This window comes from Ascidia mentula, chromosome 6, assembly GCF_947561715.1.
Source record: "Ascidia mentula chromosome 6, kaAscMent1.1, whole genome shotgun sequence".
NCBI lineage: Eukaryota > Metazoa > Chordata > Ascidiacea > Phlebobranchia > Ascidiidae > Ascidia > Ascidia mentula.
In genome coordinates this window covers 20,769,907-20,785,863 of record NC_138571.1, presented here as the reverse complement: position 1 = coordinate 20,785,863, position 15,957 = coordinate 20,769,907, and the positions used below count along the sequence as shown (strand labels likewise).

Below are 15,957 nucleotides of genomic sequence, written 5' to 3'. Positions count from 1 at the left end.
CACGCCAATTCACCGCTAATATTTGCAGAAATGCGCGGATATCGCGGCGCCATTTCACCGACTTATGGGAAAGGTTTAATGTGAGCGTAAATTGTGTAACAAGGTTTCTTGTCAACACCCAGGTCCTCATTGCAGCCCAAATGATGACGTGGGCCTACGAGTGACGCGTCTGATGCGTGTTTTATTTGTGTTGTTGTTTTTGTCTGTTCAATTAACACAACTTGTCTGTTCAACTTAACACAGCAGTTTGTGGAGGACACAGACGCGTCTGATGCGTCTGCCGGTTGCATTCCATGGCAGAATGTAGATGGCATGGAGAGAGTGAAGTTTTGTAGAATTGATTCCTGAACTCGAAATAAATTACTCGATAAATAGAATTTCCAGTCACCAAACACCAAGGGTCATGACGTCAGTTTCAGGCCATGTTAAAAACCAGAATTTTCGGACAAGATCTCAAAATACGAATTTCTTTTCGATCCCAATTCAGGGTTTGTTTCTTTTTCAAAACCGAGTGACAGTGAAACAATATCAGTAATTGGAACGTAACAATAAGCAATTGTGACATCACAGGCCTCAACTGGCTTGCCGCAGACAAACAAGGAACTGTGTTTACAAAACAACCAAATCGAACATGCAATAAATTGATGCAAATGTACAATAAATAATATTAGACAGATAACAATGTTAAAAGATAGGCAGTCTAAGGATAAAAGAGTTAACAACAATAGGCACAAATGCGGTTGGAATATTTCATGTTACGTGGTGACGTCGTCGTATTGATGACGTTATTTAGATGTTAAAATTAAGCGGAAACACATGTTTCGGGTGTGGTTCAGGATTGCGGCGAAAGATTGTGAAATAATATTGAAATTACAAATCACAAGTTGAAATGCCATGAGTGGGACTGACAACTTTATCGCTGGTTGTGATTTCTATGGTTATGGAATTTGGTTTCCCGAAAACAAAATAGACAGAAAAGATCACCAAGTGCTTCAGGACAAGAAAGAATATGACTAGCGAAAAAAACATGTCAAAGTGGCAAAACAAATAAAAATCGTCACTGCAAGGTTTAAACATTGGAGCGGAGTATTGAGAGTGGGTGTAAGCGTATATGCCGAAACTATAAGATACATGATCCTGTAAATAAACCTTATTGGGACGTAAAAGACTTGGAACATCTCGCGAGCTCGTTCGGGTACAACGACACCCTGGTTAACTCTGTGGATCCTCCCAACCGACGAAAGTTTTTGCTGAGTAATGTCACAAAAATGCATCGGCGAAGGTAATATTGTGTGGTAATGTGGAAGCCATTGATATAGATCGCTGAGGTTCATATGGTAACCCTGTGGAAAACCCCTGATCTTAACATTCAAGTTTGTGGCTAGAACGACAAATACTAAAGTTTCGTTAAAATCTGAACGCAATAAAATTGCTCGGTGTCAACTTTCAATGCTTTCGGCGGAAGAGGGCGGTGACGTAAGCTCGCATGAGTTTCACAATCTCATTAACTTGTTCTGCGGTGAAGGAAATGTCCCCTCTTGACTCGGTCTGAAGTCTGAAAACATTCGCAGATCCCGCTCCGAAAGACTGGATCCTGAGAGGAAGACACAATAACATGTTCAACTCAAGGAATGTAGCTGCAAAATCTTGTTTAATTGTTTGGAACAGTGGTTCTGAGACTTTTCAAACTGCATTATATTCATAAGACCGATAAGCAGAAACGTTGAGAGCCAATAACTCCAACAAGTTTCGTGTCTTCCCGCGTTGAAAACGAACCATTGTGTTCGATCAAACTTACTTTTCATATGAGAAATGATCCAGGGACTGTGAGTGACCTCGTTTGAACACAGTTGCTCCCTGGGCCGATATCGCCAGAGTGAGAAGGGTTTGACCGAACTGCGCGTCGTGATTTTCAACTTTAAACAAGTAGGATCCGTATCCGGGCCACCGACGTGCAAGGTTAACATATTCAGCCTGAAACAAATTGTTGAGATAAAAGGAATTAGACGGAATGAAGAGAACGCGAAATATGCTGAACATAAAATTATGCGAATAATATTTAAACATCAAGCACCCAAATACAATGCCAATAAATATCAACCACGGGCAGAGATGTCCCGACATCCAATGACACAAAACTCCAGTCTTATTGTTTAGTGAGATTATTGTGATACTGACCACGGCGTCTTCTTGCGGCATTTCTCTCAATCTCCTCCATCTATCCAGGACGTTTGATTTGACATCCTGCAGTTCCTCCAGGAAGAGAGTCCTCTTCATCTCACCGCTCTCACCTTCCTCCTTCGCCTTCTTCATCCCTCTCTTCCGGAACGTGTTGAAAAGACTCGACCCCTGAAAGAATTAAAATCTGACGAAACTCTTCGTTGACAAAAACGATTTGTTAAATTTTAACGTTTCGGCCTCAATTCGCTTCGTCCACAAATCAAAATCCTTTGTTATTTTACTAACTATCAATATACGAGCTGATTTAAAGAATGACGATTAGTTGTGGAATACGGTTCATGCGCGGTTGATGCCAACGTCCAAATATAACTTAATTTTCTTTTGAACAAAAACGACTTGAACGCGTGCGAACAATAAATATGCGGAATAAAATGGCACAGGCACCGATAAAACCACAGTTTATCGAGTCAGGCCCCCATGGAAACGGATAACTAGCATGGTATGAAAGGATGTGTTCGAAGAGGGGGAGATCTACGTGGCGAGTTTGAAATTTTACGTAATTTATGAGAACGTCTTAATTATCGAAAAAATCAAATTGAGACCGAATAAAAACCTTTACTCACAGAACGTTTCTTGGCTGGCATTGAGTTTGCATTTAATTCATTCGAGAAAGAATCGGTTCGTTTGAAGTAGAAGTCTTCGTTTTCGTTTGTGATCTCGTAAGCGGCCATCAACTTGTTGATTGGATAATATTTGCCGATGTCAGCACTGGAAAAAGAAATCCATGTTTTATATTCGCAAAAGAAGTTTTGAAAATCCATTGGCATTTTTATATTTTTATGCTTTTTGTTGGTTAAACGGAACGAAGCAATGAAGATAAAGTTTCGTCTCCACTTAAATAAACTTACTCAATATTGATTTGATGGTAATTTCCTTCAGCGAATTGCAACCTTAAAGCTGCGATATCTTTCAATACGTCATCAGATAGAGGGTAAAGTCCCTGTATCACTTGTTCGTGGACCTGCGACAATAGGGAAGTTCTGAGTTGATGTTTTTAAGAAAGCTAGAGGTTGTATGAAATTTATTTTCTGCATTGGAAACTCCTGCGTTTACAAAATACAAAATACAAAAATGAGTAAATATTTATTTTAAGTCAATCACTCAAAGTCAGTGTTTCCCGAAATTTTTTCGCCAAAGTTATTTGAGTTGAGAAGGAACCCAGACGATTTAAGGTATCCAGTAGCTCATGTTAGGAATTCTAGGGCTTCGTGAAATCCGCGTTGGATGCCAGGTTACCATGACGACAGAATCAACCGAGGCAAGTTTTCAATCAAAAAAACTAAAATCACTGATTGGAAACAGAGAAACTCCCGACTCACGTCTTCGTAAACGAAGTGATATTCGATTGAGTCTTCCCGTGCATCAATCGGATCGAACACACAGTAAAGTTTGAAGTAGAATACCCATTCCGAATCCTTACCGCCACTATCCGGATTCGTTTGTGATTCCGAGTTTGTTCTGTTTGAATTCGAATGTTTCGCGTTACATGAGAAAGGGTTAAATTACATGTTGCGAAATGTACTTTGTACGATAATATTTTTATTTTCTTCTTTGAGCTGTGTGACCAATTGCTAGCAACGAATTTGTAACTAGAATTCTCAAATCAAGTAAAAAAGTTCCAACGGCAACTTACTGTTCGAACTTTGCAACGATATCAGCGAGGAAAGTGTTTGGTTCAATCGCTCTGTCAACATCGCCCTTGTGTTCGAATAATGCGAACGTGTTCTTATTCCCTTCCACGTTCATTCCATGCTGGAGTTTCTGGACAACCTGAACACCAAAGTTGGACGTAAACTGTCTAAAGTAACTCCTCTAATTTAAAGTAAAAATATTTTGTAACTAAAACAACGATACGCTTCTGAACACATAAAAATGCAGAACATAATTTAATAACAAATATTGAAAAAGAAGCATGTTTGCCACCAACCAACAAAACCAGATCATCAGAAGAAAATACAATTCAAAATTATACAAGAAATACTTCCGAGTGTTCGACATTACAATTTGCAGCAATGCTCTACTTGCCTTTCCAGCAGTGGTGAAAGAGTTAATGTAGATTTCGCATGTTGCGCCACCATAGCAGTTAATCACAGTGACCAGGTCCCTCATCTCCAGCACAGCACAAATCTCAGCAATGGAAGGAACCATCTCACGTCGACGTGACGTCTGCTGACTCAGCGCATTTTCACCGAACTCAGCATAAGCTCCACCAAGAGTACCAGGAAATCGCTCTTGTACCCTGATAACGGATGTTAATAAACAAACGGTGAAAAGGATCCCTGAATAATCATTACTGTACAGATTCCCAGGCATCTTATGGCACATTTGTGTGCAGTCAACAGCGCGAGGTAAGATAACCCGATCCGCTGTAATGCAAAACTACTGCTTAGTAGCAAGTGCTTCCCAAAGTGGCGCACGCCCCACCAGTTTGGCCCGGCAAAATCGTCGGTGGACGTGAAGGTTTAAGATATTTCTTGGTTTATCTATCATTAAACGAGCATTTTGTTTCAACTTTACTGGGAATACAAAGCATTGAGGCAAGCAATAAATTCTGGTTTACCAACAAAAGTGGGGTTAGAGATGTTTTAGAATTAGCGCTCAGACCAGATATTCCCAAAATTTTCGTCTGCGAAACCTTAAAAGATTGTTTAACTTAACCAAGAACCCCCAAAATTTAGTAAACCTTTTGTGTTAAGGGTTCCGCGAACTCTACATTGGATAACCAAGTTATTTACACACTTTGGTGACGTCATACCTCTTTAGATGCAGCTTCAGGTAAGACAGCACGGGACGTGATGGGCGGTACGCGCAACACATACAAGCTATGAGATGCCAGTAATGCGGACATGACGTCACATGAAGCTGGTCACACATTTGCTCGTCTGTGGTGAGTTGGAGGGTGTAGATGGCGGTTTGTTTGATTAATTGGAGATAAAGCTCGTCCTGGAATAGCTTGGAGCCGTGGCACACTCGCATGATCGCCTGAAACGAACAGATAGATGGTTTGTTGGCTGGACGGTGTCGCAATGCTTTTTGATTGTCTGTTTTGAATGCTGATTGACGTCAAGTAAAACTTTGATATAAATTGTGATCTGTGAACATCATTCCCCACTCATTGCAAAGAAAGATCCACAATTACCTGACAAACGTCATAACATGTGCAAATATATAGGGGAGGAAACTCAATTACAGGCGGGAATTCGAGAAATATCAAAAAGCAAAATTTAAAAACAATTTTTACCTGGAGTGATTTCGCTTCCTCCTCAATGTTCTGGAAAGTCCGTTCTTCTATTTGAAGGAGGACGTTAAAAATCCTCACAGCCTCGTCCCTCAACGTGTAGTGGTCGTCACAAGAGGGCACCTGTGAGCGAACAACGGTTGATTATGATTTCTATGCCTTTTTTTTCTAAGTAGCGAAACTATTAATTTTTTATTTTTTTTGGAATAATCAACTTGGTTCGTTAGCAACACAACAATATGAGCAATGTTACGTCACAGATAGTTCGGGTAAGATGATGTTGACGTCATCGTGGTTTTATGACAACCACATGGATACTTGCAGCACTATTAAGTTTGCGTTAGCATTGGATTCTGGGACGGATAGTTGTAATAATTGCAGGGTCACCTGTTCGTATGGAAGGGATAGCAAAGGGGATCTTAAAGGCTCGCTTGATTGCCTGAAGATTGGGTTCCTCTTATAGATTAAGTCGATCTCCTTTTCATTGTCATCGGAACGCTGTTGCAACATACACAAATTTTAGTCATATTTTCATACACTATGGGCAACATGCTAAATATAAGTGAAAGAATGAAATGCTTTGGGCAGAGTCGTTTTGTTAACAACATTGTAATAATATTTCCTGATGTGTTTTTTAAGCAGGTAATTTCAATGCAAGAAGCTTTTCGCCTGGCTACTTAAGTGGCAAGATATCACCAGACACATTACCGACATATTAGATCGAAGCAGTTGCCCTGTAAGCAGATTACTCCAAGCAACAAGCTCAGTTTCAATTCTACACTTCTGTACCTTGATCTTGTCCATTAGGATCTTTGTTTTGGTGATAATCAGAGGTTGTCCATCTATCATAGCCTGGATCTCACTGCTCCAGATGTTCGCGTCTTCCTCTACCTCCGTGCTGAGTCGGAGGGTGTGCTTCCTCCTGTACACAACAATCTCCCACAAACCTGTCTGCGTCTGTAGTGAAATAGAGGTGGCGTAACTTCTGGTATAGAAAGTGTGGATCGAAACTACAGCTGCCGGTCAATGTTCAGTAATATTACACAAAAAATCACATGCTTAATGGAATCAACGTATATTTCCTTTGTATTATACCAGACTGATCATGTTTAAACAAGTGCTTTTCGTGTAGGCAACATACATATTATTAAATTTTATTACATTCGTTTTATGATTTTAAGTTTTACATGTTTTGCATGGTAAGACGGAATCGTCCAACTATACAGGATCTCACAGCGAGGTTCGATTAACAAGTGTTCATCTCTAGTAAACACACGAAAGCCCACTTTTACTCCTACATACACCAGGGACTTACAAAGACGTTCTCGTCCGGTGAGGTGACAACACAGAGACTGTTGAGTCCCATCGACCCGATCTTCTGGGCATCGCGGTTGCTGTTCTTGAAATATTCGATCGCGTTTGGTTTCACAACGAACCCCTGAATAATGGCGGGAAAACAAGAAACACACATGTTGTGTAGTAGATTTGTATAAAATACAGTCATTGTTTACATTAAATAACAAAAAAATGTAAATACAATACTTTGCTTTATAGAGATGGAAGTTCAATGCTGTTTCAAATCAGCAGTTGAGTTATGGCTCTGATCTTACTTACATCATTTTCACTAAGTAGTATTGTCCCATTGTTTGTCCAAATATACTTAAAGGCTTGTCTTTTTTTGTGCTGCAAGCAAGTGTTGAATAATTTTCGGTTTTGTCTTGTCAAACTTTCTGTCATGAAAATATTTTGCAGGTTGAAAGTTGTTTCTTTGGAGTTAGGGAAATGCAGATTTGATTTGTTAAAAATATTTAATTCTTGATTTTCCTTGAGATAAACTTTCAGTTATCGGTGGGGATTATTTTGATGAGCTGCTTGTTGTTCTCACAGGTATTCTGTGTGAGATGCCAGATCAGTTTTTTGAATCAATACTCCCATGTGTTTGGCAATTGCAATTTGGTCGGTGCATTCTTCTTTAGTTTATGTTACTCAAAATATTTGTTTTTAAAAAAAACAGAAAACAACAACAATTGAACTGAAAGAAAAAGTATTAAAATTGCGAACATACATATTTCAATGCATTCTCTCCTGCTATATTGTTCAAGGATATTTACTTCACTTTTGCTTCTTCAACATCTGTTTGCAATTTTAATACTTTTTCTTTCAGTTCAACTGTTGTTGTTTTCTGTTTCTTTTACAAACAAATATTTTTAGCCAAAATTTTCCTATTCCAACCTTATTGAAATAGACCTGGGGACACTGTGGATGGTTTTGTCTTGTAGGGGTCTCATAAGTGCAGTTGGTGACTGTGGCCCTGGACTAGCTCGCAAACTAGCCAGGAACAGATATTTCCAACGTAAGTCAGTTGGGTACCCATAACTGGGCATCAAACAATAGAGACGAACCACTGTGGAGCGCATTATGCCCAAACAACTGCTTGGTATCCAACTGTATCAAATCATATGGTTTGTTATGGCTCATATGCATTTTTCTTTACAATCAATTTTGCTTTTAACAAATTTGTACACAGTTTTTACTTCATGTATGGAGTTTAGGTCAGCATAACTCAACGTGATAATAAACAGTTCAAATTAAAAACCTGCATTTTGCGGCTGTTCAGCAATTCATGATATCACGTTTATAAACAGCGCCGGTTCTCATGTTTAGAAATGTTCACAACAGATTTTTGTGCTGGAACCTGTATGAGACAAACAATAAAAGTTAAACAGAAACTTTATTAAAAGAACAAAATGTTACATAAAAGATTTAATGTAGCAGTTCAAATCTGGAGCTAAACAAGAATTTAACTCGACCACAAAAAGTGGAAAAACTCACTAAAGTCCGACGAAATGGTGGCAATACCGATGTCCATGTGAGTATTGTGGATGTCAACTGATGGAACTTAGTTTACATGAAAACATTTTGTTGCCACTTTTACAAACAACCTCATCCACATCAATTGTAAAAAGTTCAGGGTTCTCCAATTCTATTCTGTTCCAATTTGATGACAGTTTTGAAATTAATTTGGATTCTTCTGTGAATTGGTTGAGATGCCAAGCAACACTCATGTGATAGGATGGGTTTGTGTAGTAAGGCTTGCAATGAAAATCCATGAATGCATTATCCACGATCTGAACGACTTTATTCAGTTGTTGAACTGCAGGTTGTGCTGAAATCTGGAATTGTTTGGAAACAATAACAAACAATCTGATACCAAATCAAGACAAGAAATGCTGTCAAAAAGTTTCACCCTTACTGTAGGATACAGATCCTTAATTGCCGTGTACTTTTTTATATGCGTGCAATTCTCAACCTTTTATTCCAATTTGCAGTTTCACAGCAAACAGATAAATAAAACTAGAATAAACACGATTTAAAACTAAATGCCTACACGGCTCCACCTTATTCAAATAGAATGCAACTGATCACAGCCAAGAAGGCATTAAAATAACGTACAAATAACTAGATTGCAATGGATACACTAACTCAACATTACAAGCACGCGCACAACCCAAACACAAAATAAGTTTCCGCGCATGAGTGCACCCACAGAAATCATACTCAGTTCTGTCCGTTACATTCCGACCCCTAAATAATAACCACATAATTATTTATCAATAAAACGGCAGAACAAACACTAAACAACACCACACACAAGTCATGCTGCCTCCAGGAGACAAATCTTATGTACATCGCGTTTGAATACAGCACGCGCAGTACGAACACACACTCTGCGAACAGATCCTTCCTTGTCGGGGAAGACCTCTTCAATCATTCCTTTTGGCCAATCACCGCGTGGTGTCTGGTTATCAGCAATTAAAACTAAATCTCCAACAGCAAGGTTTCGCGAAGGATGCATCCACTTCTGACGCACCTGGAGCAAAGGCATATATTCGCGCATCCAGCGCTCCCAAAACCGATCAGCCAACATCTGCGCCATGCGCCAGGATCGACGATAACCATCTGCCTTGCAAAAAACTCCAGGAGAGAGGGAAGGATGAAGCGAATTGATCAACAACCCATTTGGTGTGAGAGCCTTCAAATCCTTGGCATCGTCACTAACTGATGTTAGCGGACGATTGTTCAGTATACGTTCTACCTCACTTATTAAGGTCGTTAACGTATCATCGGTCAAAGAAGTGCTCCCAAGCAAAGCGCACAGAATCCGTCGAACTGACCGGATGATTCTCTCCCATATTCCTCCCTGATGACTGGCCGCTGGTGGGTTAAAATGCCAATTCGTCCCAACTTGCAGCAAACTTGAATGGACATGATGTTGATTCCATTGACTGATTCTTTCCCGAAGCCCCTGCTCTGCGCCGACAAAATTTGTTCCATTGTCGCTAAACATATCAGTCGGGACACCACGGCGACAAGTGAAACGACGATATGCGTTAATAAACGCCGAGGTATCCAGTAACGGAGACACTTCCAAATGCACTGCCCTTGTGCATAAACACGTAAAAACACAAACGTAGCGTTTAACTTGACTTCTTCCAAGCTTCACAAAGAGAGGCCCCATATAATCTACACCAGTACTTGAAAACGGAGGTTTTCCAATTGTAACTCGCTCCAGAGGCACCTGCCCCAATATCTGCGTCCCGGGTTTAGCGCTCCTTAATTTGCACAAAAGGCATTTCCGCAAAACACTTCTCACCGCGGAATGTCCTTTAATTATCCAGTACTTGAGTCTTAGAGAAGCAAGAACATGTAGCACCCCACAATGTCCTTCTCTAATGTGGCAGTCCATGACTAGCAATTCGGTGACATGGTGGCGATACGGCATGATAATTTGATGCATACGTTCTTGGTCCAAATTCGCTCGTTGCAGTCGTCCTCCAACATACAGTACATCCTTAACGCGACACGGGTTGAGAGGACACAAATTAGATTTGTAATTGGGTGTAGCAGTATGGTGTAAAGCTTCTGCAAAACTCTCATAGTTCAACAAACATCTTACATCCTCCGGAAATGACTTTCGTTGCACAAGTCGAACAATGCTCAGTGTCGCATTTGTTATCTCGTGGGTTGTAAGTCCCTCAACTTCAAATGTTGGTCTTCTATCCTCTCGGCGAGAGAATTTCCAAATTATCCACCGTTTAAAACGCAGCAACCACGCGACCGCCCTCTGTAGCCTTTTGAAACACGAATAGCGAAGCGGCAAAAGATGCAGCACATCGGGAGACACAATCGTGACATACACACGCCGCTGCCTCTTTATCTCCAAATCGTCCTGGAATAAACCAATTTCCAAATTCGGCCGACTTGCCCAAAATTTCGCCTCCTTCTGCAAGAACTCCGGTCCTTCAAACCACGTCCGTACATTACTGTATTCTTACGGCATTACACCACGCGAAGCAATATCCGCCGGGTTATCCTTGGTACCAACGTGATGCCACTGTGAAGGCTTCGACAACTCATGAATCACAGCAAGACGGTTGGCGACAAATGTCTGAAATCTTGTTGAAGTGTTGTGGATATAGTGCAACACGGTCAACGAATCGGTCCAAAACATCACGTTTTCGATGAAGTAATCCAACTCGCGCACCACCATAGCACCGAGCTTCGCCGTAATAACAGCGGCTACCAACTCAAGCCGCGGAACGGTAACGGGCTTTAAGGGAGTGACTCGGCTTTTGCCGCAAACTAATGAAATACTGACATGACCAACCGAGTCAACAAATCGAAGGTAGCACACTGCACCATATCCTAAATTACTAGCATTGTTTGAAACACTCTTTGCAGCATCTTCACCAACAAGATGGCTGTTATCCGACACGGTCTTTTTCAATGCAAAACTTGCACAGCTGGGAGAACTTGTTGCTCCAAACAGGTGGACCATCATTTGATAATCAACTGGTGGCTTTGTGAAATCACCTGCAGGCCACCAAAGAAACCGCAAAGAGTCACAATCCACAGGCAGGACTGTAACCTGATGAAACATGGCTTTAATATCCGCTATAATTGCCACAGGGTCTTGGCGAAAGCGTAAAAGCACACCAACAAGAGAGTTGGTCAAATCAGGGCCGTGAAACAGATTGTCATTAAGAGGTTGCTGTAAATACAATGCGAAACTTCTTCCCAGTGGCATGATGAGGAATATACCACGTTTTATCAGTACGCTTCAGACATTCATCCGGAATCCGACGAGCAAATCCGTTTTCAATGTAATTGGCAATCTTCTTCTTATATTGCTCACAAAGCTTCTCATCATTCTGTAAGCGACGCATAAGGTTCTTTAGTCTCCTCTCTGCCATATTTCTATTGTACGGCAGCTTTAGGTTATTAGACTTCCAGGGCAGGCTCATTTGGTAATGTCCATCCTCCAAAGTGGCCGTGCTTTCCATCACAGCAAGAGCCCGCTTGTCCTCCAATGAGTATGTGGGCTTATGACCTCCCTGATCCATGAAGTCTCGTCCAAATATTTCATCAAGTTGACCACACTGATCACAGCTAGTCTGTACAAAATTTACTGATGCTTGAGTCTTTCCCCTGTTGCGTTCTGTACCAAACAGACACCATCCAAGTGGTGTATGTAATGCATCAGGTTCTCCATGACCTCCACGGATAATCTCTGTATATTCATGAACTTCAGGCAGATCAGCTGCCAGCAATAAATCAACCCCACCATCTCGAACCACGGGTAAGTCTAAATGGCTAATATGTGGGTATCTTAAACTGTCTTCGCCAACAGGAATGCTCCCAGCCAAGCTGGGTAATTTCGGAACAACCCTAACATCAGTTAGGTCATAGACTACATCAGCGTGTTGTCCCACACCATGAACAGAAAGAGTCACACAATAACTATCAATCTTATGCGTCCCCGCTATAGTTTCAATAGACAAAGGATTCAACCTGCCACTAAGCCCAAGCTTATCCATTAGACGAGAACAGCACAGGGTCGTATTCGCACCATTATCCAAAAATGCATATGTAAGTACACATTTATCCGATGTCACAGTACGTACCTTGACGGGCACAACTTTCAATCGCACATTAAATGATCGAGCAGTAGACGTTGAAGCAACAACACCGACCCCATTTACCGTATCTGGGTCAATGGCGGCACTTGAGCTTCGCCCCTTACGTGACTGTCCCAATGCATTGTTAATCTTGCTCCAATGTAGCAGTGTATGATGCGACTTGCTACAACCTTTTACTTGGCATGTCTCCTCAGATGGACATGCATCAATGTAGTGTCCAGCCCCAAGGCACTTAAAGCACAGTCTGCAACGACGGGCCAACTGGTATTTCTCCTTGAGGGACCGTCCTATAAATGACTTGCAATCCTTTAAGCTATGTCGTCCACCGCAATCTCAACATTCCACCAACCCTTTACAATGATGTCCATCACACTCCGTGTTCGCTACAACTGTATTAAACACACTTCGAGATTGTTTACCAAACTGGTTCCTAACCTTTGTCTTTTGAGTGTCCCGCACAAGGTATTTCATCATCGGCGACAGAATGTCTTCACACTTAACTTCCAAGAAATTAAGCAAAGTCTGGAACGTTGGAGATATTCCTTTGAGTCTAAGTTTTGAACACTTTGTAATGAACTGTGCAATATAATCCGGTGGCATTCTCTGAGCCACAGCCTCCAAATTCTGTGGCAAGTCCAGCGTGTAGCGACAACTCCATCTTCCAAACAATTTGTAACTTTCGGCTGCCTGCGCACGAAACATTTGCAAACCTCGAAAGTCATTTTCTCGCAGCTGGTTCCTTCCAATCAGTTTGTCCATATATGCACGAACCACTAATTCAATTCGTCCATGACGATGGTGTAGTATTTTCAATGCTTCAGAATAGCCCATATCAGATGGCAAACTTTTGCATTCCACAATGTTAGACCTTGCACGTCCAGTGCAAAACTCACGAAGGTAACTAAGTTTTTCAGAGTTACTAAGGTTCGTTTGATTGATCTGACGATCAAAGTCATTTAGGAATTTGTGATAGTTGTACGGGTCACCATCAAACTTCTCTATGGTCAAGCATGGCAAATTAAAACTTTGTTTGATCATTTCAGCAAAAAACACCATATCTGAAGACGGTCTAGTACCTGATACTGCAGGTCCAAGAGGTTGGTTCATAGGGCTTTGATCAAGAGTCCCATATTCCACGTCAGCGTTTCTTCCTTTGCCTGGAATATTAGTATCGGTTGGAGGCAAAATACCAGTTTCCCTCCGAGACGGCGGCAAATCTTTATGCGCCTTGTCCAATTCTAACAGTGGACCCAACGAGTTTGATGCAACAAGTGGTGATTCGTGATCAGCACGAACATTTATAGATGCAGCATTAACATGTGGTCTTCCTAGTAGAAAAGGTGATGTTGGCGAAACATCATGAACCGAAACTTTTCCGCCACGCCGCTCATCGAAAGCCTTAGTCAAGCACGTCAAACGTTTCATTGGCAACCTTTTTGCTGGTGTACCATCTAACGCAATATCAGACAAAGATTCTGATGAAGAGCAACTTTCACTGACATGTTCAGCAGCCAGTGTGGCCTGTGCCACCTCTTCCCTGGCTTTAGCCATTTGCTTTTTCAATTCAAAGCTCTTTATTTTACCTTCAAGTTCTATACGTTGACGCTCAGATTCCATAGTTAAACGACGTTGTTCATCTTCCAACGTTAAACGACGTTGTTCAGCTTCAACAAGCAGTTTTTCTTCCTCAATGGCAACTTGTTCCTGAGCATACTTTAGTGCCAGTGATTTTTCATCAACAAGTCTACGTGCACGCGAGCTGATGGAACGCAAACTTTTTCCAAAGGAACCACAGTTTGTTATTGAAGCGTTTGATCTCCCTACAGAACCATTTCCCGAGCGTACAACGTCCAGTATTTTAAACAGTTCCTTAGAAACATTGGGCTCCTCGCCTGCTTCATCCATTCCAATCAACTATGCACGTTGCGTATTACGTCACAATGTGAACAGATCACAGACGTAACTCAAAACAATGCAGTTTTGACTTTAGTTTTAAATTCAATGTAGGATACAGATCCTTAATTGCCGTGTACTTTTTTATATGCGTGCAATTCTCAACCTTTTATTCCAATTTGCAGTTTCACAGCAAACAGATAAATAAAACTAGAATAAACACGATTTAAAACTAAATGCCTACACGGCTCCACCTTATTCAAATAGAAATGCAACTGATCACAGCCAAGAAGGCATTAAAATAACGTACAAATAACTAGATTGCAATGGATACACTAACTCAACATTACAAGCACGCGCACAACCCAAACACAAAATAAGTTTCCGCGCATGAGTGCACCCACAGAAATCATACTCAGTTCTGTCCGTTACACTTACCTTAAACCCACAAAATGATCTTGTTTTTTCATCGTTCACATAAATGTTCAAATCATCAGATGATAATGTGATTGAAAATCTTCGAAACTGTTTTGAATTTTGTCTGGGACTTTCCACTAAAGGGTCTATCCAGCGGTGCACAACCTGCGGCCGTTTCACCCTTACCTTAAACCAGCGGTGCACAACCTGCGACGGCCGCATGCGGCCGCGGACGCTATTTTTTGCGGCCGTGCACATTTATATCAAAATATATGCATTGGCGGCCGTCGTTGCTTCTGAAACTTGTTATTCTAGCGGTCTCAAGAGTTAAGCTTTTAATTAGGCCCATTTCCATTTCCGCGTCATACACATTCGTTCGCTGTAGCGAGTAGTAACTGGTGCAGCCACCGCAACCGAGACAAAGCGCAACAATATGGATGGTGACGTCATAAAACATCAATAGTATGTCGGTGAATTGTTATTTACGCATGTACAGTTGTAAAAAAAGCTAAACAGTGGAATCGCTCAGTCATGTCGCTGAAACGTAAAAGGTTGTCAAAACAAGAGAAAGGAGCGTTTAATCCCAAATGGGAAGTGGATTATTTTATGATGGAGACGTGAACCTAGCGTGCAAGAACAAGGCAGTCATTGAATAATTCGACATTTCATTAATTGTAATATACATAATTTGGCAAATGTAAATAATAAATAGTGCACATTTTTCAGGTATGGAATCATTTCCATTCCTTTCTTATATTGCTCACGTCAACTTGACGTAATTATCAGGGGTATATCGTTGGAAAAGCAGTATATTCAGTGGCGGCCGTTAGCACACAGTAGTGTGTGTGTTGCGGCCGGCAATAGTAAAAAGGTTGTGCACCCCTGGTCTATGCAGTGGTGAGGTATGACATTAGTCCTTGAAATACTCACATGGAAATCATCCACAAGATGCCATGTCGATTCTATCAATTCATTCACAAACATTTAAAACTGTACACAATAATTTAAGCAGATAATTTAATACCTTTTTCTCTGCTTTCGAGTGTTTTTTCAACGTTGAATTTAAATTCATCCAAACATTTTTTAGGGTAAGGTATGTAAACATACGTTGCCCAATTCCCGCGCTCATGGGGGAACGACCGGATTCGACTTCGGTGTTCCTGGGGTTTCAACGACTTGGTGTCTCCA

At 41.1% G+C, this 15,957-nt stretch overlaps 1 protein-coding gene and 1 pseudogene across 2 annotated transcripts; both read right to left on the bottom strand.

Moving 5' to 3' along the window:
• Positions 1-1,446: 1,446 nt before the first annotated feature.
• The window catches only part of LOC145907427 (unconventional myosin-X-like), a 63,560-nt pseudogene continuing 49,049 nt past the window's right edge, over positions 1,447-15,957 (bottom strand).
• On the bottom strand, positions 8,316-15,224 carry LOC145907461 (U6 snRNA phosphodiesterase 1-like). Of its 2 annotated transcripts, none has more exons than XR_014402881.1 (2): positions 8,733-8,876; positions 8,316-8,652 (listed from the first exon to the last, which is right to left on the bottom strand). XR_014402881.1 is itself a non-coding variant. In XM_082994867.1 (2 exons), the coding sequence occupies exons 1-2, from the start codon at positions 15,025-15,027 to the stop codon at positions 8,365-8,367; spliced, it is 360 nt and encodes a 119-aa protein (XP_082850993.1). In that variant the 5' UTR covers positions 15,028-15,224; the 3' UTR covers positions 8,316-8,364. The 2 variants fall into 2 exon arrangements, 1 of the variants encoding a protein (XP_082850993.1); XM_082994867.1 differs by lacking the exon at positions 8,733-8,876 and adding an exon at positions 14,956-15,224.